The following is a 21,743-nucleotide window of genomic DNA, read 5'->3' on the forward strand; positions in this document are numbered from 1 at the left end:
GTGCACGCTTGGTAAGGCCCACCCATGCCAAGGGCCCCGCCACCAAAGAGGAGCTGGGAAGTTAACCACCACTGACAGGCAGGCTCTGAGGGGCGTGCCCAGCCCAACTAGCCCCTAGCCCCACGCACACACAGCCTCCACCTGGCCAGTTCCTTGGGAGGGCCTTTGTTGTTGTCGTTGTTCAGTCGCACAGTCGAGTCCGACTCTCTGCGACCCCATGGACCAGATCACGCCAGGCCCTCCTGTCCTCCGCCGTCCCCTGAAGTTTACTCAGTCTCATGTTTGTTGCATCGATGACACTGTCCAACCATCTCATCCTTTGCCGTCCCCGTCTTCTTTGACCTTCAGTCTTTCCCAGCATCAGGGCCTTCTTCTCCAGTGAGTGCTCCCTTCTCATTTGGTGGCCAAAGTATTTGAGCTTCAGTTTCATTATCTGGCCTTCCAGGGAACAGTCAGGGTTGATTTCTTTTAGGATTGACTGATTTGATCTTCTTGCAGTCCAAGGGACTCTCAAGAGTCTTCTCCAGCACCATAGTTTAAAAGAATCTATTCTTCGGTGCTCGGCCTTCCTTATAGTCCAACTCTCGGAGCCATACATGACTACTGGGAACACCATTGCTTTGACCATGCGGACTTTTGTTGGCAGGGTGATGTCTCTACTTTTTATCATGCTGTTTAGGTTCGCCATCGCTTTCCTCCCAAGGATCAGGCGTCTTTTAATTTCATGGCTGCTGTCACAGTCTGCGGTGATCTGGGATCCCAGGAATGTGAAGTCTTTAATTTGCAGCAAAGGAGAAGGCCCGTCCGTTCATTCCCACAGAGGTTATTCTCATCTGGAAAAAGAAAAATGTCAGGCGTCTCCTCAAAAAACCGGGGTCCCCCATCCTCGCAGGAAGCAAGCCACTGCGTTTCTCGGCTGATTGCCGGTCCGGGTCACTTCTTGGCAGGGCTGTCGTTATTTTTCTCAGCAGGCCTTGTGTGCTTTTTGAGGACTGTGTGAGATACAGAAGTCCCAACAGGATTGTCTCCAGTGTGTAGAGGCAGTGATGGGACGGCCTCACCTGCTTGTTGGTTTTTCTCATGGTGCAGCCCTGGCCAATTCTCTTTGCCGGGGGCCATATTTTACAGCACTGATCCTGAGCCATTCAAACAAAAAGCCCTCTCCCCCCCTGACTGCTAGATGGACCCCCTCTTCCCAGCCCTTCTCTTCCCCAGCTTTCCGGCTCCTCCAGGGGGGAGCTCCACTTCTTCTTCTCGACTACAGAAGCATCTCTTTCTTCAACCATTTGACACCGCCCAGAATTCCCTTTGAAATATGACAACAAAGAGTCTCGTGGCCCTTTAACAAATTTAATATCAGTGGGAAGACGGTGTACTAAACATAGAAGAACTGGAAAACAGCCGTGCATTGCTGTGTGGTCCTAGCAAACTAAGGCGAAAGACCGTCATCGACAACTCTTTGGGGAGTCTCGGTGACTATTTTCTGTTGCAAAAAGAGTTGCAAAAAAAGGGATGCAGCCTGATCTTGCGCTGCCGGCCCTTCTGGCGTTCCTCGGTCATAGCGCTCCACTTGTGTTTCCCCTCCCACAGCAGTTTGCCGGCCTGCCCCCTTCTGTTGGCTGAGTCCTCTTTCGCTGCCCCACGGTTGCTTTGGCTGCTGCGCACACGCTCACAGGGGTCCCTGCCAGTTTGGTGTGGTGGTTTATTTATTTATTTGGATTTATATCCCGCCCTCCCCGAAGGCTCAGGGCGGCTAACACATAACGCCAGATTATAACAATAAAACAGTATAAAATACTAAAAATACAAGGTAAACACTTACATTGGATTCATAAAAAGACATTTTCGGTGCTCCCCTACTCACTTCCAAACCGTAAAACCAAGATGGTGTTCTCGATGGTATAGCTACACAACAACAGCAGTGCATATCCCCACTGCCCTGTCGTCCCCTAGGGACATCCCACTCCCTCCGATGGTACCCGCACCAGCGGTGGTAGTGTGCGGAGATTATAGGGCGTTGATGGCGGCGGCTCCTACTCGAAAGCCTGGTGGAAGAGCTCCGTCTTACAGGCCCTGCAGAACTGTACAAGGTCCCGCAGGGCCCGGATCTCCTCTGGGAGCTCGTTCCACCAGGAAGGAGCCGCCACCGAAAAAGCTCTGGCCCTGGTCATCGCAGGTTTGATGGTCTTGGGGCCTGGAACATCCAGGAGATTTTGGCTCCCCGACCGTAGTGCCCTTGGTGGAACATGCGGGGAAAGGCGGTCCCTTAGGTCCCTAAGTGTGCGGACTCTAATCTGGGAGAACTGGGTTTGATTCCCCACTCCTCCACTTGCACCTGGCTGGATGACCTTGGGCAAGCTGTAGTTCTGATAAGAGCTGTTCTTGAAAAAGAGCAGTCTCTGTCAAGAGCTCTCTCTGCCCTGCCTCCCTCACAGGGTGTCTGTTGTGGGGAGGGGAAGGGAAAGGAGCCAGTTTGGTGTCGTGGTGAAGGGCGCGGACTCTAATCTGGGAGAACCGGGTTTGATTCCCCACTCCTCCACTTGCACCTGGCTGGATGACCTTGGGCAAGCCGTTGTTCTGATAAGAGCTGTCCTTGAAAAAGAGCAGTTTCTGTCAAGAGCTCTCTCGGCCCCACCCACCTCACAGGGTGCCTGTTGTGGGGAGGGGAAGGGAAAGGAGTCTGTAAGCCGCTCTGAGACTCCCTTGGGTAGTGAAGGACCATACGGTATAAATCCAATCTCTTCTCTTCTCTAAATGATGTCACGTACCACACATCAGCACTTTGGGTCGTCATCAGCCCCAGGGTGCCCAGCCTGGCACCCGCGACATTAGACATTCCAGCACAAGAGTTCTCCCAGAGGGTGATTTCCTTTCTCCCTTTCTTGGTTAACCACCTTTGCCTGGAGGTTGTCAAACGTACAGTTCTTGGAAATGTTCTCTGTCGTGGCTCACTGCTCAGATCTTCTGTTTCTGTGTGTGCTTTCGAACTCGGTGCTTTCTCTGCCGCCCCAAGCCAGGCTTCTCCCACCTGGGCTGTTCACTGTATACTTTTTTCTTCGAAGAAGGTGAACACGTGCTCAGTGTCCCACGGAAGCATGGGAGAGATCACGGAGCCTCACCTTCAGGAACCAAAACCGGAGTCTTACCACCAGGAACAGCCACTAGATTTTGGAGGGCGGTGTACTTCCTTTCCCCCGCACACACACACAAAGCTGCCTCGTGCTGGATCAGACCCTCAGTCCGTTAAGGCCCCTTACGTCTACTCAGATGGTCGGCAGCTCTCTCGGGTCTCGGACTGAGGTCTTTCACATTGCCAGCTGCCCGGTCCTTTTTTTTTTTCTTCCCTCATTAACATTTTATTGGTAGGATTAAAACAATAAAACAAATATAACAATAAAAATATACATAAAGGTCATAAGAACAGTTATACATTCAAACCAACACACTAATTACAAAAAAAGTAAGCTTTAAAGAATGATACATTCTTCAATAAATCTTTGAACGAAGTAACTTATTTTAGCCTCAATTTGTAATTGATGCCTGTACTATTTGTTGCTTTAGATACAACCAAGTGTCTTCTGCCCTCAAGAATATCTGTAGACATTCAATGATATATCTAACCCTATTAAACACAAAGTACTATCCACAAATCGAGTATTTGAACCATAAAAAATCCTCACAACCATTTAACATTTTTGTCTGATAGAGCTTCTAAAATTAGCATCCATTTAGCTTCGAACCCAAAATGTACGACGTTCCTTTTATTTCTGTTAACTTTATCAGTGATGCTTTCCATAATGAACTGATTCCACAGCTTCTTGTACCAAGTTTGAATGTTAGGGGGGGGAGATATCTTTCCAGCAAGATGCTATAGATAGCCTAGCCGCATACAGCATTGTGTCCAACATGTCTCTATAGTGATGATGCCCGGTCCTTTTTAACTGGAGATGCTGCCGGGGACTGAACCTGGGACCTTCTGCGTGCCAAGCAGCGGCTCTTTCACGGCGCCACGGTCCCTCCCCACACGGACGCGCACTTTTCGTCTCCCTCCCTTAATAAAAAATAAACAGTAGAATGGCCGTTTTCCCCTGCAGCAGAAGTATTCCATTTTATTTATAAGCGCTCGGCCTTCCTTACAGTCCAACTCTCGCAGCCATACATGACTACTGGGAATACCATTGCTTTGACCATGCCGACTTTTGTTGGCAGGGTGATGTCTCTACTTTTTATCATGCTGTTTAGGTTCGCCATCGCTTTCCTCCCAAGGAGCAGGCATCTTTTAATTTCTTGGCTGCTGTCACAGTCTGCGGTGATCTGGGATCCCAGGAATGTGAAGTCTGTCACAACTTCCACGACTTCCCCTTCTATTTGCCAAGGAGTGATGGGGCCGGAGGCCATGATCTTCGTTTCAGTACATGATAGTTTCTATCACCGAGTCTGTGAATCTCAGAACTCAGCTGCAGGATACCATTTCTCCAGCCCTGTTTTTAGTTTGCAGGGTGTGTGTTTTTTTTTAAAGCCGTGCCTCCTTCCTGGATGAGTCAGTAGGGAGGCCAGTGTCCCATGGAGGAGAAAGTTGTCGCAGGAGGTGCACGATGGATGCCAACGGCCAACATAAGACAGCCCCTTCCCAGTCATGGCACGGATAACGGAGCAAGGCCTCCTTCAGCCCGAATCAGCAAGTAGCTCTGGCGTGGGTTTGCTCTGGGTAGTCTCAGACCACCGCTCTGTCTCCTTCTGCACGAGCTGCTCTCAGTTCTCCGTTTGGCTGCGTACACTTCTGGTCGGCTTTGGGTATCGCAGTGGTCCGCATGGTTTTAATTAGTGTTCCACTGTCTCTCTCTAGTTGCATGCTGTGATGGCAGAGTTATCTCTACTTGGCAAACTTTGATGAGGCCCGGTGTCAAGCCCTGCACATTCCTCACCCCTGAAAATATTTCAGGGAAAATGCTCACAGGTGGTGCTTGGGGGAGGGGGGGGCGCCACTTCATAGCCCTGCACCAGGGTAGCTTTTAAGACGCCCACATGTTCCTTGCCAGTACCTCTGTGGTGCTCTGCAGACCGGGGCACAAAGTGGCTCGTGGATTAGTAAATGCAGCCATTTAGGGTCAGACCTCAGATTTCTCGTGTAGTGCTTAAATGCCGCTACACGAACGGGTTGTTCTCGTCTTCCTCCTCTAAAACTCCCGGCGGATTCGGCAACGTTGTAAATTGTGTGGCCCTCCTGGGAAAAAAAGTCAAGACTCATCAATGTTTCGCCAGTGTTTGGGAATGGTCGGTGTCGGGTGCTCTTTGATTTGCAGCGACTGTCACGTCTTGACGGACACCTCCTTCCCGTGTTTCCAGAGCCGGTGCCAGAGACTCTGGTGGCGGACAAAGTAAATCACGCCCCTGTCCAAGGAAAACCCAGCCAGGATCATTCTCAGAGTAAGAAGCAAGCCATGGAGGAGCTGAAGAGTTCGCATCACGAGTTTGACTCCTCGGTGGATGACGTGGGCATTCCGCTGCGGGTAAGACCAGCAGGCACATCCGCATGTCGCTCCATTTTCCAGTTGCGTTTTGGTCAGCTTCACCTCCTAAAAGTTAGGTAATTTGTTTCGGTCATGATTACACTGGACATCTTTGGGACAGGAGAACAAATTTAGAGTCCAGTGGCACTTTTAAGACCAACAAAGGTTTATTCAAGGGATTTTAATAAATGATCACACTTATAGAAATAGCAGGCTAATCCTCTGGGCCTCGAACACACACACACACACACAGAGCGAAGCTAGCCAGAACCCGAGACGAGATACACATGGCTAAAACGAAACATCTCATATCCTAATTGCTGGCTACAAGTCAAGAACGTCACCATCCAAGTGACAGCCCTAAACACTGAGAGGATCTTGCCCCTGGCACCTCGTAGCTGAGAAAATCAAGTCAGCTTTCTTAGATAAGAACTCAGGAAAGTACTAATGAAAACAGGCAGCAATATTCTCTGGGAAGGGGGCTGCTGGCCATCCTTCCAGGCAACCAGAGGCCAGGCATTAGCAGAAAAAGCAAAATGGAGTTTCAGAGGCTATACAACCGTGTTCCAGGAAAGTGGGCAAGGGTGTGGTTAGCCGGTAATACATACCTTGAAGCTGCCACTGCAGAAGGACCTGGAGGGCAGGTAAGGTGTGAGCCTTCCTGAGACGTGGACCTCATGACCAGGGATGGAAGCGAAGGGCCTGTCCTCTCCAACAACCTCCCACCATTCTCTGTGGTCTCTGCGATCTCACCTGGGGGGCTGCCAGAAGGAAGAGCAAACTGGCCACGGAGAAGAGAGAGTAAAACCGTGGCAGCCCACAAAAAAAAATAGCAAGTTGGGTCTGGTGGCGATTTTACTCCCTCTTTCTCCACAGCCAGCTTGCTTTCCTCTGGATGTTTTGGCCACCTCACCCCGTGGCCTGGGCCGCTCCGCCTCACGCGGTGGAGGGAGTGGTGCACCGGGCATCAAGCCATTACATCGCCTTTTTGTTTGAAGGTAATCGTGAATGTGGATCTCTGCAATCCACGTTGTGGGTACCACTGCTGCAGGCAGTTTCAAAACGATGGGTGGCATGTCTTCATGGGCTGTGCACACAACACATAAGAACATAAGAGACGCCAATGTTGGATCAGGCCAAAGGCCCCTCCAGTCCAACACTCTGTGTCACACAGTGGCCAAAAATACCAGGTGCCACCAGGAGGTCCAGCAGTGGGACCAGGACACTAGGAGCCCTCCCACTGTTGACCCCCCCCAAGCACCAAGAAGACAGAGCATCACTTGCCCCAGACCAAGAGCTCCTGTCTATACCTTGTGGCTAATAGCCACTGATGGACCTCTGCTCCATATGCTTATCCAATTCCCTCTTGAAGCCATCCATGCTTGTAGCCGCCACCACTTCCTGTGGCAGTGAATTCCATGTGTAAATCACTCTTTGGGTGAAGAAGGACTTCCTCTTATCCGTTCTAACCTGACTGCTCAGCAATTTCATGGAGTGCCCACGAGTTCTTGTATTGTGAGAAAGGGAGAAAAGTACCTCTTTCTCTACCTGCTCTATCCCATGCATAATCTTATAAACCTCGATAACGTCACCCCTCAGTCGTCGTTTCTCCAAGCTAAAGAGCCCCAAGCGCCTTAACCTTTCCTCATAGGGAAAGTGTTCCAACCCTTTTATCATTCGAGTTGCCCCTTTCTGCCCTTTTTCCAAAGCTATAATGTCCTTTTTAAGGTGTGGTGACCAGAACTGCACACAGTATTCCAAATGAGGAAAGGTAGCTGCTTTATACTGAATTGAACCATTGGTCCGTCAAGGTCAGCATTGTCTACTCAGACTGGCAGTGGCTCTCCAGGGTCTCAGGCGGAGGTCTTTCATATCACCTACTACCTCATCCTTTCAACTGGAGGTGCCAGGGATTGAATCGGGACCTTCTGTATGCCGGGCAGATGCGCTACCACTAAACTATGGTCCCCTCCTCTAGTTGTTGTTTGCTTTGGAGTTTGGCTCCTTCTCCTTGGGATAAAGTTTCTGCCCTGAATTTATATCTGAATTATAAGCTGAATTTCTACATGATTCCACGGCAGAAGTCTCTGAGGCTGTGGTCACACACACTAAACAATCCACTTTCAGTTCATTTTCATGCAGTTTCCAACTGGATTTTATCCGTTCACACCATAAAACCCAGATGGAAAGTGGATTGAAAGTGCATTATTTAGTGTGCATGACCACAGCCTAAGTGGTTTGCCGTAAGATGCGGACTAAAACAGAGCGAGAAATAAAAGCAACAAAGCACCATAAATATTGAGGATTAAAAAATGCAAGACAAAAGTCTCCCGCTAAAAAACCTAATTCCGCTAAATGCTCTTGGAAATTCAAAAAGGAGGAAAGGAAGGAGGGAGGATGCCAAGTGGGATTCCCTGGGCAGGAAGTTCTGTCTCTGGAGGGGGGCAACCGCTGAGCAGGCCCAGGGCTTTCAGCTGCCTGAGGAACACCTCTGCTGTGAGGAAGGTGGCGCACGGGCCTCTTGGCTGGCATGGTACCACCTTTATAAAAGTAAAGGTAAAGGTTCCCTTGCTCGAAAGCCAGTCGAGTCCGACTCCAAGGTTGCGGTGCTCATCTCCATTTCAAAGCCGAAGAGCCAGCGCTGTCCAAAGACGTTTCCGTGGTCATGTGGCCGGCATGACTAAACACCAAGGCGCACGGAACACTGTTACCTTCCCACCGAAGTGGTCCCTATTTATTGACTTGCAATTTCTTGCTTTCGAACTGCTAGGTTGGCAGGAGCTGGAACTGGAGACGGGAGCTCACTCCGTCATGCGGCACACTCGGGTCTCGAACTGCCGAACTACCGACCTTCCACAGCCTGCAGTTCAGCGTCTTAACCACTCGAGCCACCTTTATTTATCATTAAACTCAGGGCTATTTTTGGGCAGGAACGCACAGGAACGGAGTTCCGGCTGGCTCCCAAGTTGGCCACGCCCAGCAGAAACTCATTAGGATTGGCTACATTAGGGGTGTGTGGCCTAACATGCAAAGGAGTTCCTGCTACAAAAAAACCCCTGGGTTTTGACAACAAAGAAGGTAAACAGAATAAGAAGCAAAAGGTGGGTGTGGCTGGATGACCACACTTCTCGTAACATGGGGATGCGGCCTAATGTGCTAATGAGCTGTGCTGTCAGGGGTGTGGCCCAATATGCTAATGAGTTTCTGCTGTTGGGTGTGGCCTATTATGCTAATGAGTTCCTGCTGGGCTTTTTCTACAAAAAGAGCCCTGATAAACTTAACTTCTCTGAGGCTGGAACACCGAAACGAATCTAGTTCCTGATCCTAATTTCCATGTCAGGTATCTTCCAGCAGCTCCAGAGGAGTTCTGTAGGCCCGTCAGAGGAGAGTTGAGACCTTTTCCCTCTGTGACATGTTAACATGTGTTCTTAGGGTAATCTTACAATATTTTCTCGAATGGCAGATTGAATTCACACCGGTATTTTTGTTTTCTTCTCTTTTTTTTCCAAATTAGAATACAGACCGATCAAAGGACTGGTATAAGACTATGTTCAAACAGATCCACAGACTGACCAGAGGTAGTATTAATTTGCCTCCTTTTGTGTGTGTGTGTGTGTGTGTGTGTGTGTGTGTGTGTGTGTGTGTGTCGGTGGGCTTAGACAAGTGTAACTCTGCTTCGGATCGTTCTGTGAGTCTGGAAGACCTCAGCCGACGTCGAAAACTTGGCGGAACATCCCGTGATGGCCCGGGTTGACACAGACCAGGTATCTGTTCGCCTGGTTCAGGAGGACCCACCTGGACATCATGTTTTCTCTAGTGCTCGGCCGACTGCACATACCCGTAAAGTCCCTTGTGCTCCCTCTTGCAGCCCTGGGCTCCTGAAGGAGTGTTCCCTGTTTGTTGCGGGCACGTCTTGGTTTTACGGGGATGGGGGGAGTTGTTTCTTCCCCAGTCCTCTCTGGCCTTGTGCCTGGATGAATGAGATCGTTTCCGCAGACAGAGACTAAAGGTCTTGAGCATTCCTGTTCCGGCTGGACCTAAAAGAGGAGGAGGAACTGGGACCCCCGCCCTCCTCCTTCCATGCTGTTGATTCTGCCCTTTCCAAAGTTTTATTTGTCTCCCACTACTTTGCATTCCTCCTTCCCCTGTACATTGATGGCAACATGAGGGTAGTTGGAGGTGAAGGCAAGAAGGTGAGGCACGACCTCCGCCGAGGACATGTGTCCAGCGCAAGCTGTGCTAAGCCAACGCTCTCTAGGTGTGAGTCAACCACAACTACTGAGGAGAGCTTAAATCATCCTTAGTTAACTTCGCACGCATTCAGAAGATCATTTACTCACAATCGACCAGATAGCTGGGTGGAAAGTTACATCTTGCGATCTAGGTCAGTTCTATAGCCGCGGTGAGAAAAGAGATGGGCTTCCCCTCTCCTTGCAGTAAGGGTTGATGGACAAAGAAACGGAAAAGAACAATAGAACTCCTATCTTTGCGCCTCTGAGCTCAGGAAATTACTCTTAATGAGCCAGTCAGAGGGAAGCTTCTGGGACCCCTAACTGTGGACTCCAATTCCCGGGTGCAACAAGTCTTCAAGATACAGAGCAGTTTTACTAAACTACAGATAACGCTGACTGGGGGCAGCACAGTCACCATAGGGGGGGGGGAGAGAAGGGGATGCTGTGGGCCTGCCGCATTTGACCCCGTAAAGCACTGCACACGCTCGTGGCTTGCATTTTCCCCTGGGGAATCACCTTGTTAACATGCAGCTCTCGGCGTGCGGGTAGGAGGGACTTCCTGCCGGCCTGTCCATCTGTCCCTTTACATCTTTGCTCTCTGTTCTTTCCCCTCCCGGCGTGCCTTTTCTGCACAGACCCTCCAGAGGAAAACCCTTATTGCCCTACCTACAAATTCCCCGAACTTCCTGATACCCAGCCAAAGCCTGAAGGTACCACATGCTTAGCCAGAGTCTCTGTCGCTTTGTGTTTGGTTTAACCCTCCTCCTCTTCGTTAAACTAGAGTGTGCTTAGTAGTGAAGCTGCCCGCTCCTTTTGGCATGGTTGGATACTGAGTGGCATCCGGTGCGCGCCTCCTTGTATGATGTGTGAAGAGAGAGACGGAGCGTGTGTCTTTCCTAACTAAACCATTAATCTCTCTCGAGAGTATTGCATAATGTGTTGTTATTCTGACCAAAGCAGGCCGTAAAACTGAACTGTGCTAGGACGTTTGGGAAGGGGATGTGTCTCCACCAGTTTAGTGTGGCCACTATCCAACCCCACTGCTTTTCTCTGCTGCAGAAGAAAATCCTTACGCTCCTACCTACCAGTTTCCTGTGTCTACTCCTAGCCCTAAATCTGAAGGTAATTAGTCCAGGTTGATCCCGCTTTCCTGTTTGCACAAAGGCTGCTTCTTTCCTCTCCCGTTTTCCAGCTGCGGTTTTCTCCTCTTTGCTTTCCTCCTAATGACTTCCGCTGCCTGTTAACTGTGGCCTTGACCGCTAGGCGACTGCCTCGGCTTCGTTGAAGTGCTCTTTCCGCTTCCTTAGCCGCCTCCTGACTAATGCTTTGGGGCCTGGAACTGCTCGGCTTTGTGTGCTTAATCCAAGGTACCAAGCCGGAGACCGGCGGCGGTGGTGACTTGCGCGCGGAGAGCCCAATCCACCAAGCTTCGGCCTGCGTTGAATGGAACGGGACCCGTCCTCCCTCAGCGGACTGGAAGGCATCCTCGTCTGAGTTGCGCCTCCCCCTTGCCCTGTGGACAGGACATGCACAGATTTTTTGTTTGCAGAGGCTTCCACTATCCTGGGGAGGCGCTGGACCAGAGGGGTTCCTTATCCTGTCGGTCAGACCTGTTGTGTCTCCAGCTAAAGGTCTCCGGAGAGAAGTCAGCCTTCCTCTGTGGTCGCTGCACTAGAGATGGATCCATGTTCGTCAGAAGCTTGGCAAGCAGGGTTGCCGGGTCTTCCCTGAGTCCCGGTGGGGGGCTCCAGCTCGGCTTCTGAGGGTCTTCTGAGAGCCACTTTGGTGTCGTGGTTAAGTGCACTGACTCTAATCTGGGAGAACTGGGTTTGATTCCGCACTCCTCCACTCGCACCTGGCTGACCTTGAGCAAGCTGTAGTTCTGATAAGAGCTGTCCTTGAAAAAGAGCAGTTTCTGTCAGAGCTCTCTCAGCCCCACCGACCTCACAGGGTGTCTCTTGTGGGGAGGGGAAGGGGGAGGAGTTTGTAAGCCGCTCTGAGACACCTTTGGGTAGTGAAGGGCCATGGGGTATAAATCCAATCTCTTCTTCTTCTTCTTCTTCTGGCATACACGCTTTCCATGCGCACTGCAATGACATCACCTGGAAGTGACTCCACTGCATGGGGCATGTCATTCAGGGGACATTCTAGCATTTGGGTAAAAAAACTCTATGGTCACCATAGAGCTTTTACCCAAATGCTAGAGCGTCCCCCGCACAATGTGCCCGGTGCGATGACGTCCCCTTTGGGTGATGTCATTGTGCCGGGCATGTCAGGTGTGATGTGGTTCTTTTGGGGGTGGGGCTCCCCCTGCTGGCCAGTTGGCCGACGGCGGATTAGGGGCCCCCAAAGCGGGGGGGAACCCACCGCCCCCCACCCCCATCAGGGAGATGGCAATACCATTGGCAAGACATGAAATCGGGGGATGGGGGTGGGGTCGAACGCCTCCTCATCTGTATTTGCCCTGCCCAGCAAGAGGAGGCACACACCATACAGGGACACCTTCCAATCCGCTGGTGAGAAGAAACCCCCACAGAAGTCCAATGTTTTGTTCTCTTTCTCAACCCCGCCCCCCCATTCATTTCAGTGGAGCACTCCTGGTGGATTGGGCCCGTGATGCTGATTTACCCGATCGTTTTTAAAGACAGCATTTAACCAAGTGTGCCTTTTCAAAATTTGTCTTGCATTTCCTCCCCCCAGGCTCCATTGACTGCTTTGTTAATGTTGTCCTAGAACAAGAGCATAATTGAAAGGAGAGAACCTGTCTGGATTTCGGGTCGGGGCCCTTAGTGACATTTCTGACTGCATTCTCAGACCTGAAGAGCCTCCTCAAACCACTGGAGTCTTAGAGTTGCTCTCCTCGGTATCCTGTACTTCGGTCCTGGGTGAACAGCTGAGAGCGTTCCCCCCCCCCCCCAATTTTTTAAAAAATTGAAAGCAGGGGTCATTTTGTAGAAAGAGAGGTGCAGGAGCTCATTAGCATAACTCATTAGCATAACTTATTTGCATATGCCACGCCCCCTGACATCACCGGAAGTGTGTCAGAAGGCAAGAAGAAGAAGAAGAAGAGATTGGATTTTTACCCCGCCCTTCACTTGGAGTCTCAGAATGGTTTACAAACTCCTTTCCCTTCCCCTCCCCACAACAGACACCCCGTGAGGTGGGTGGGGCTGAGAGAACTCTGACACAAACTGCTCTTTTTCAAGGACAGCTGTGCCAGAGCTTGTGACTGACCCAAGGTCACATCAGCAGGTGCAAGTGGAGGAGTGGGGAATCAAACCCGGTTCTCCCAGATTAGAGTCCGCACACTTAACCACTACACCAAACTGGCTCTCTCAACACCCACCGCTCAGGCTCCACTTGACTGTTTTGGATTGCTAGCTATTGGGGGGGGGGAATGTGCAGATCTGCCCTCACAGAGGAGGGAGAGCTTGTACCTGAATAAAACTTGGTCTTAAAGGTGCCACTGAACTGTTTTGAGTCGGGGAGGCTCTACAGCTTACCTGGTTGCTTCTTGCTCTGACTGAGGGCTGCTGGGAGCAGGGGGCGAGGCTTGTTGCATGTGCCCGCCCCCTGGGCTCTTTACTGCCGGAGCGCCGCTCCTGTGGGCTCCTGCAGGAAATGAACCCTGATTGAAAGTAATCATCACTCCAGCATTTGAAGCAAGGAGATTGTTCTCTCTCTCTCTGCGTCCGCGGGGCCAAATGGTCTTCCGTGCTCGCCTTAGCTCCTCTGCCTTCGGCTGCATCCCGCCTGTTAAAACCACTGGGTGCAAGAAGGAAGGTAGTTCCGCGGGAGAGTTTTGCCTGCGTGGAGGGGTATTGCAGAGTCTGAAAGGCTCTTGCGTCTAACAAGGTCTCAGAAAGGCCTCAGGAAGCCGCTGTCAAAAGGCCAGGGTCAGATTCTGAGCCAGTAGGAGGCCCCCGGTGTGGAGATTTGAGGTCCTGAGATGAAATAGGATCGATGTACTTCAGAGCCTCAGCTGGTAACTCCGACTGCCTGTCTACACCAGCCGATCGCAGCGGAATGGGGATTTGCTGGGCTGCGTTGCATCCGTGGTGCTGGGACGGAATTGCCTTTAGCAGAGCCAGGGTGCCATGCGGGTGCTGCTGCGTGGGCGGGCCTCGCTGTGCCGTTTGCCGTGGCCGTTTGCCGCATCGTGGCCTCTGAGAGAGCTCCCGTGCCGGAGGGGGGGAGACTTGCTTAGCGGCAGCATCGTTGGAGGCATTCCTTTGACTGGCCTCACAACAGTGGCAGCAGCTATTGCCACGAATGAGCCGCACGGGGTCGATGTGGCCCAGGAACCAAAGTCAAGGGGCTGCCATCGTCGCTGCTCCAGCAGCAAAGCGCCACGTAGTCTAGTCTGCCGTTCCCCTCCGCCGCCACCTGTGCTTTCTGCGGCCGCGTCTTTTGCCGTCGTCCCAGAAGGAGCTTCTGAGTTTGCAGAGGGAGGCCGAGTGTAAGGCAGCAAGAGTCTTGGGCCGGGGACTGGGGCAAGTGGGGGGGGACACGGGCACTGGGTGTGAAACGGTAGCACAGGGGCCTTCCAGCTTCCCCTGACCATGGTGCTGCCGCAGTCAGGGGATGTGCGGGACTCGTCATGTTCCCCCTGGCTTCATTCAGCCCGGGCTTCGGGCTCCTCGGGTTGCCGGCCGAGGGGCTCACAGGCTGGCTCCCGGCCTCTCCGCCTCTCTTCTTGTGCGCTGGGCCCGCCTGCTTGCCTCCAGCCCGCCTGCTCCGGCACACGAGGCTCTTCTTCCCGAGCGAAGGCCGCACTCTCCAGTTTACTCCAAACTATTCCTGCGATGCCTGAAGTGTCGTTGAAGGACTGCAAAAGGCTCTCGGGGCATGCAGAAGGGAATCCCAGTTCCTCCCGGAGAGGCAGCGGGTGCTGGGCTGTGACAGTGGACATCATCCACCACAGAGGGGCTGGTGGTCAGCCTCCCCCCCAGTTAGTTCCAGCCAAGGAAAGAGGCCTGGATCTTTGCAGGGAGGAAGGAGTTCCGAGATCAGTCGGCCACAGCCAGCACGCCTTGCCTAGAGGTGTACTTTGGAGGGGTGTGTGTGTCTATGTTTTCTTTAAAAATAAATATGTACAGAAGTAAACACTAAACCGTGCAGGCCTGGGGGGGGAGGAAGGTTCCCATTGCGTCTTTCCTGTGCCTCGGGCTGCTGTGAAAGGCAGAGGAGAAGGGCCATTTTGGAAGGTGTGAGCTGGACGCTGGCACCCGTCTTCCAACCGAGGGCGTCCCCAGATACGAATGGCGTGTGGGTGAGCCAGGGACCCAAGGAATGCGCACTGGAGCAAAGGCGTTCGTGTGTCTCTGCCAGCCACCCGTCGGAGATCTCACCCGGCTGGATTCCAGCAAGCCTGTTTGAAACTCCGTGAGCAGAACAGGTGCTTGGGGTGTGCTTTGGAGGCGGCTGGTGGGCGCAGTATAGTCACGACGCGCGAAAGCATTTCGTGACCTAACTCACAGCTGACATATGGAGGTTGACCACCACAAACTGTGGCAGTGGATAACTGTCATAAGTTTAAGGTGGCTTTCCAGTCGGTAGAGGATAGGTCTGTCGACAGCTATTAGTAGTTCATTCGCGCCTCCGTGCTTAGAGGCAGCGCAGGGTCCCAATTCTGGACTTCCTGGGTGCCTCCAGTCGAAGGCTGAGCCTTTGGTCCAGCCCATTAATGCAATTCGTAGGTTGCTTATGATCCGGTGTGGTTACAAGTAACAAAGGAACGCCATGCGCAGAAAGTTTACTGCATACCACTTGTTAGAATTTACTGTCATGTAGCCTATGAGATTCCAGCCATATGAATTTTACGAACAGTTACTCAAAGGTGTAGGTTTCCAGTTATTCAAAGGTACGGGGTTTCACAAGGAAGGAACAATGAATGGTTAGCACCTGTTCCAAAGTTTGTAAAAGCAGCCAAAAAAGTTTTACAAACTTCGGAATAGATGTTAACCATTCATTGTTCCTTCCTTGCAAAGCCCCGTATCTTTTTTTTTTTTTTTAATTTTATTAGTCTATAGTACAATAAACAACAATGGGATTTGGTATAAATATGACCAACGCAACATTAGATGTAATGAAACACTGCAACATACTGAGAAGGAACAGCAAATTTAGAAGTGTCATTATTGAAGACATATTCTAAAAAAGGAGACCATTTCGTGCATAAAGTAGATTTTGAACATGAACTATTAGTAAAGGAAGCCACTGCATCAGAGAGTTTGTCCATGATGTAAAAGTCCCAGATTTTTAAGCGCCAGGAGGAAAGAAGAAGTTTGTCGGTGGATTTCCAGCTACTCGCAATAACCACCTTAGCAGCTATTAGCAGAGTCGAAATAAGGTCTTGGCTACATTTGGGTATATGGGGGGCATTCCATAAATCAAGTAATATTAGTTCAGGGCCCCGTATCTTTGAATAACTGGAAACCTACACCTTTGAGTAACTGTTCGTAAAATTCATATTGCCAGAAACTCATAGGCTGCATGATAGTGAATTCTAGTATGCAGTAAACTTTTTGTGCATGCCGTTCCTTTGTTGCTTATCATCTTTCCACACCACGTGTTCCCCGGTTTTGCTTTGTGGTCTGGTGTGGGGCAGTGATGGGCAAGGAGAGGATGAAGTGTTCCTCCTTCTCCACCCTGCATGGATCTTGCCCCCCGGCCACTCCCCAGCCCGGTTTTTTTGAGGCAAACCACACGTTTTCGGTTACATCCAAACCAGCAACTTAGTGATCTGTACTTGGCATCTGATCCGGAATGAGTCTGAAACCATCTCTTGATTGCAGTTTCCAGCTTGGGTTTGAGCTTGTCCTCCAAGCCGTAGTTAGCCGGTTTGCATTGGGTGGAAGCCCACGGTTTGCCTTGAAACGGGGAGGGAGGGGCGGGAATCACAGGACTGAGGAGCGGGGAGAGGGGACATGCCAACCTGAGGATTGTTTGGCCTTTATTCGTTTGCACCCTGCCCATTTTCCTCTCCCCCATTTTATCCTCACGACAGCCCCGTGAGGCAGGTTAAGATGAGAGCATGTGACTGGCCCCAGGTCACCCAGCGAGCTTCCGTGGCAGGAGTGGGGACTTGAACCTGGGTCTCCCGGATACTAGTCTGACATTCCCGACCACTGCCCCGCCCTGGCTCCCGCCAGTCTCCTGCCCTTGTCTCCTGCTACTAAGGGATGTGATCGCTGAAGGTGGTATCAGGATTGGCCCTAAGAATTACATAGGGACAGAAGGAAAAGCTCTTGGCCACGTTCTTTGCACAACAAGACACCCAAAGTGACTGCAAATTATTTTGTTTCTTTCAGATGAAGATTCTGATTCCTATTTTCCGCGTTACTCCTTTCACGAAGACAGTGAGTAGTCAGTGTCTGAGCACTCGAAAAACACTTTTTTAAATTGCTAAGGATTATGTAATTGTGCAAAAGTCAAAGTTCAGAAGGACTGTTAAGTGCATCCCATGCAGGGCTTTTTTTGTAGAAAACGCCCAGCATGAACTCATTAGCATAATAGGCCACACCCTGACACCACAGCTCATTAGCATATTAGGCCACGCCCTCATGTTACCAGAAGTGTGGTCATCCAGCAACACCCACCTTTTGCTTCTTATTCTGTTTACCTTGTTTGTGGACAAAACCCAGGGCTTCTTTTGTAGCAGGAACTCCTTTGCATGTTAGGCCACACACCCCTCATGTAGCCAATCCTAATGAGTTTCTGCTGTTGGGTGTGGCCTATTATGCTAATTAGCTCCTGCTGGGCGTGGCCAACTCGGGAGCCAGCCGGAACTCCGTTCCTGTGCGTTCCTGCCCAAAAATAGCCCTGATCCCATGGCAAAAACCACAGTGCTTCCAGAGTGCAAACACCTCAAAACTTTTATAACATCGGCTCATGTTGTTCTGCTTCCAGCCTTAACCGTGACTGTACAAAACCTCCCTTTTGCAGCAAGAGTTCCATCTTCGGTGCCGCGTTCCAAAAGCGAGAATACCACCATGGATGCAGAGAAAGTGGTCAAGAGATCAGCCACTCTCCCCTTGCCGGCGCGTTCCTCATCTCTGAAATCCAGTCCTGAGAGGTAAGGCACTTTTCGAAGAAGGGCCTAGAGCTTCCAGGCCTTACCAGTTTCACAGTCATTATTCTTATTTATTTTGTTAAAAAATTAACCCACTCTTTCTGCCGGTCTGGGACCCACCCGAGGCAGCAACAGGGGGATTAGAGCAGCAACGGCTTGATTTTCTCCATTGTTCTTATCCTTTCCCCCATTATTCGCAGACATCCAGTAACACACTAGGTCTAAGGACAATTACTCGGAAATAAGTCTCATGAATTTAAATGGAAGTTACAACCAAGTAAGCCTGCTTAGTATGCCCCTTTAATGTGCAAACTCCATCACATATTGTGTTTTTCTTTATCACGACAGCCCCCGGGGGGGGGGCTGACCTGGATAATCCAGGCAAGCCCGATCTCTTCAGATCTCGGAAGCTAAGCAGGGCTGACCCTGGCAAGTATTTGGATGGGAGTCCTCCAAGGAATACCAGGGCTGGGAAGCTGAGGCAGGCTGTATCAAGCCACATCTCTGAACGTCCTCCATGCCCCGGAAGGAGTCTTCAGAGGTCGCCAGGACTTCCAGGCATGGGCACACACACACACACGCACGCAAAAATGCTTTCGCTGTTCATCTGGCAAAGTTCGAGATGACTCGTGAAAGCCAGCACAGTCTCTTCGATGCGAAATGGATCGGCGGCCAAAAAGAGTTGATAGAGTGACCCAACATGAATAAATAATAATAATATACTTTATTGTCATTGTACATAGTACAACGAAATTAAAGATGCAATCATTTTGGTGATCTACAACCATGCTCATATACACTCACACAACCATTCACAACCATCCCATAACTCCCTTAAGGTTCACATTGCAACTTAAACCACCATTGTCACCCAAATTCCAATTTCAGACAGCATTTAAAGCAATAATAGCTCTCGAATAAAAACTATTCGAGATTTATAGCCCTGTTTTTAAAAAAATGGGAGAAACCCCCTCCCCCAATCCCTGTGGGGTGTGCCAGATGCAAATCGTTTAGGTTTTACATAACCCGCCTGGACGACATCACGCCAAGCCCTCTCGGGATACGGAACTGAAATAACCAGCCTCTTGAACGGCACCCCAGAGCTACGGCAGCCAGCACTGACTGGACAAGCCACCTCTGTGTTCTTGGCCACTAGGAAAGACCTGGCGATAAAAGCGGGGGCCGATCACGTGCTGTGGGTGTGCGCCTAAAGAGGAGGGTGTTTTGCAGCTCGGAAGTTCCAGCGTGCTTTCATCACGGGACTGCACACTCTCAAAGCGGTAACAAAGTAGGAAAAGAAATCCGCCGTGCAGATCGGCGGACCAGCAAACTTCAGAAGGTAGAGGAGCTCCGTCACGGGCATCTGAGGAGGCCTGGAATGGAGAGGGTAGCCGTGTTGGTCTAGAGTGGAACGGCTCGATTCAAGTCCAGTAGCGCCTTGGAGACCAATGAAATCTTCAGGGTATGAACTCTGGCTCTCAAAAACTTGTATCCGATTAAGGGAGCTTTAACTCTCAAGAGGATCTACGCCAAAAATCTTGTTGGTCTCTAAGAGAAGAAGAGGAGGAGGAGGAGGAGGAGACTGGATTTATACCCCACCCTTCACTACCCAAAGGAGTCTCAGAGTGGCTTACATTCTCCTTTCCCTTCCCCTCCCCACAACAGACACCCTGTGAGAGAGCTGAGGGAGCCGTGGGGCTGAGAGAGCTCTTTTGAGAACTGCCCGTGAGAGGACAGTTCTGAAAGAACTTGTGACTGGCCCAAGGTCACACCAGCAGCTGCATGTGGGGGAGTGGGGAATCAAACCTGGTTCTCCCAGATTAGAGTCCGCCCTCCTAACCACGACACCAAACTGGCTAAGGTACTACTGGGCTTGGATTTAGACTGGATTATCTACTCCTGCAGAAGGAAAGAGTTAGTTTACATGGCAAACTGCTCTGGTAGCAATGAACCTGGATTCTCTTTCCTAGGAATGACTGGGAGCCTCCGGACAAGAAGGTGGACACGCGGAAATACCGTGCAGAGCCCAAAAGCATCTACGAATACCAGCCAGGACGGTCCTCCGTTCTGAACAATGAGAAACTGGTAATATGGATTTTATCCTGTGTGGCGTGTTTATTTTTCTCCTGTGCTGCTGGCTTGCTTTAATGGGGTTCGGCTTGACATTGGAACTTCCAGTCTCGGTTACCTTTAACATCTTAATATCCCCAGTCTCGTAAAGACAGCTGGCAGGACAGCTAAAAAAAGTCTTTTCCCCCTGTGGACGTTCTGTGTGTCGAGTGTGGGTCACTTGCCTAACATGTAAATCTGTGTTTGACATCACAACTTTTTGGTTGGAGGAATCATGTCCTAACACTGCTCAACAAGTTAGAAGCAGCTGCAAAACGTAAATTGTCTGTCTGTCTGGGCTCAGAACCCATCAGTTTTCTAAGTCCAGCAAGAGCAGGAAGCTTCAGGCTTGGTCTTGTCTTTCTGTGCACTCCCCTGCCCTGTGGTGATCATCGCCTGATGCCATGAAGGGGCTTTCGAGAGAGAGTTGTCCTTTCTGGGTGGAGTCACATGAGGCGGGAGGGGGAGGGATTGTGTTCTACATCTCCCTTGCAGCTGTAGCTCAGCGGCAGAGTGCCTGTGTTGCATTTAGAAGGGCTCCGGTCCTACATCTCCCTTGCGGCTCTAGCTCAGCGGCAGAGTGCCTGTGTTGCATTTAGAAGTCCCTGGCATCTCCTGATGACAGCACGCCCTAGCTGAGAGCCTGTGCCAGTCGGAGCAACCCACCAGAAGCCTCACTTTAAAACAGCTCCATGGATTTTAAAGCGCTGTGAAATTCCAAACGTGTTTTTTCATTCTTTAGAAAGATGTCTGCACAGTGAAAGAATGTGTTCGGTTCAGCTTGCGGGGTGCCATTGAATTTCTAGAAGGCGTGTGCGTGTGTGGAAGTTAGGTCTACTGATGAAAATAATGCTGCTTCAGCAGCCACTGCTGCCACCAGTGTTGGTTTTACTCCTCTTTCCCAGCGTATCTTCTCCTCTGCACCTGGACTTCCTCTGAGCGAGTGTATGGATCCGCTTCCCAAAGCAGCCCATTTGTGGCTGCACCCACCACCACCACCCTGGGTCGGAATCTCAAAGGCGCCCACAGGCTTAGAAAGGTTGTGGACCCCTGGTCTACTCAGGGAAAGGTCTCAGGGAGAGGTCTCTCACATTGTATAGAAATATTGATTTCTAAAAATCCATGCCTTCTCCTGTGATGTCTTTCTGATACTCCAGCTACTTCATCGGCTACGTGACTTCTTGCATGTGAGGCAGAGGCAAGAGCCATCAGGTCTGCCTCTTCCACTCAGAGGTGTGAAAGAATGTGTGGTTATAAAGTTTCCCTGGCCAAATGGTCAGGCCATTTGGCTTCAACAGGAAACAAGACACAGCATGTTATCAGAAAGACATCACAGGAGAAGGCATGGATTTTTAGAAATCAATAAGAACATAAGAACATAAGAGAGGCCAATGTTGGATCAGGCCAAAGGCCCATCCAGTCCAACACTCTGTATCATACAGTGGCCAGAAATACCAGGTGCCATCAGGAGGTCCACCGTTCTATACAATGTGAGAGACCTGTCCCTGAAACCACGGAGAGACGACGCCTGTCTGAGTAGACCAGGAGTCCACAACCTTTCTAAGCCTGTGGCCCCTTTGAGATTCCGACCCAGGGTGGTGGTGGTGGGTGCAGCTACAAATGGGCTGAGAGACCTCTCCCTGAGACCTTTCCCTGAGTAGACCAGGGGTCCACAACCTTTCTAAGCCTGTGGGCGCCTTTGAGATTCCGACCCAGGGTGGTGGTGGTGGGTGCAGCCACAAATGGGCTGCTTTGGGAAGCGGATCCATACACTCGCTCAGAGGAAGTCCAGGTGCAGAGGAGAAGATACGCTGGGAA

General features: G+C 50.8%; 1 protein-coding gene across 1 annotated transcript in view; it reads left to right on the top strand.

Moving 5' to 3' along the window:
• The window catches only part of SORBS1 (sorbin and SH3 domain containing 1), a gene marked incomplete at its 5' end in the record, with an annotated part of 108,989 nt that overhangs the window by 24,134 nt on the left and 63,112 nt on the right, over window positions 1–21,743 (top strand). The window contains 7 exons of the mRNA XM_015407162.1: window positions 5,347–5,510; window positions 9,025–9,088; window positions 10,378–10,452; window positions 10,802–10,864; window positions 17,056–17,103; window positions 17,690–17,819; window positions 19,787–19,901. Coding sequence (XP_015262648.1) covers window positions 5,347–5,510; window positions 9,025–9,088; window positions 10,378–10,452; window positions 10,802–10,864; window positions 17,056–17,103; window positions 17,690–17,819; window positions 19,787–19,901 — 659 coding nt within the window. The remainder of the gene's footprint in view (window positions 1–5,346; window positions 5,511–9,024; window positions 9,089–10,377; window positions 10,453–10,801; window positions 10,865–17,055; window positions 17,104–17,689; window positions 17,820–19,786; window positions 19,902–21,743) is intronic.

Source organism: Gekko japonicus, unplaced genomic scaffold, assembly GCF_001447785.1.
Source record: "Gekko japonicus isolate JY-2015 unplaced genomic scaffold, Gekko_japonicus_V1.1 scaffold2412, whole genome shotgun sequence".
NCBI lineage: Eukaryota > Metazoa > Chordata > Lepidosauria > Squamata > Gekkonidae > Gekko > Gekko japonicus.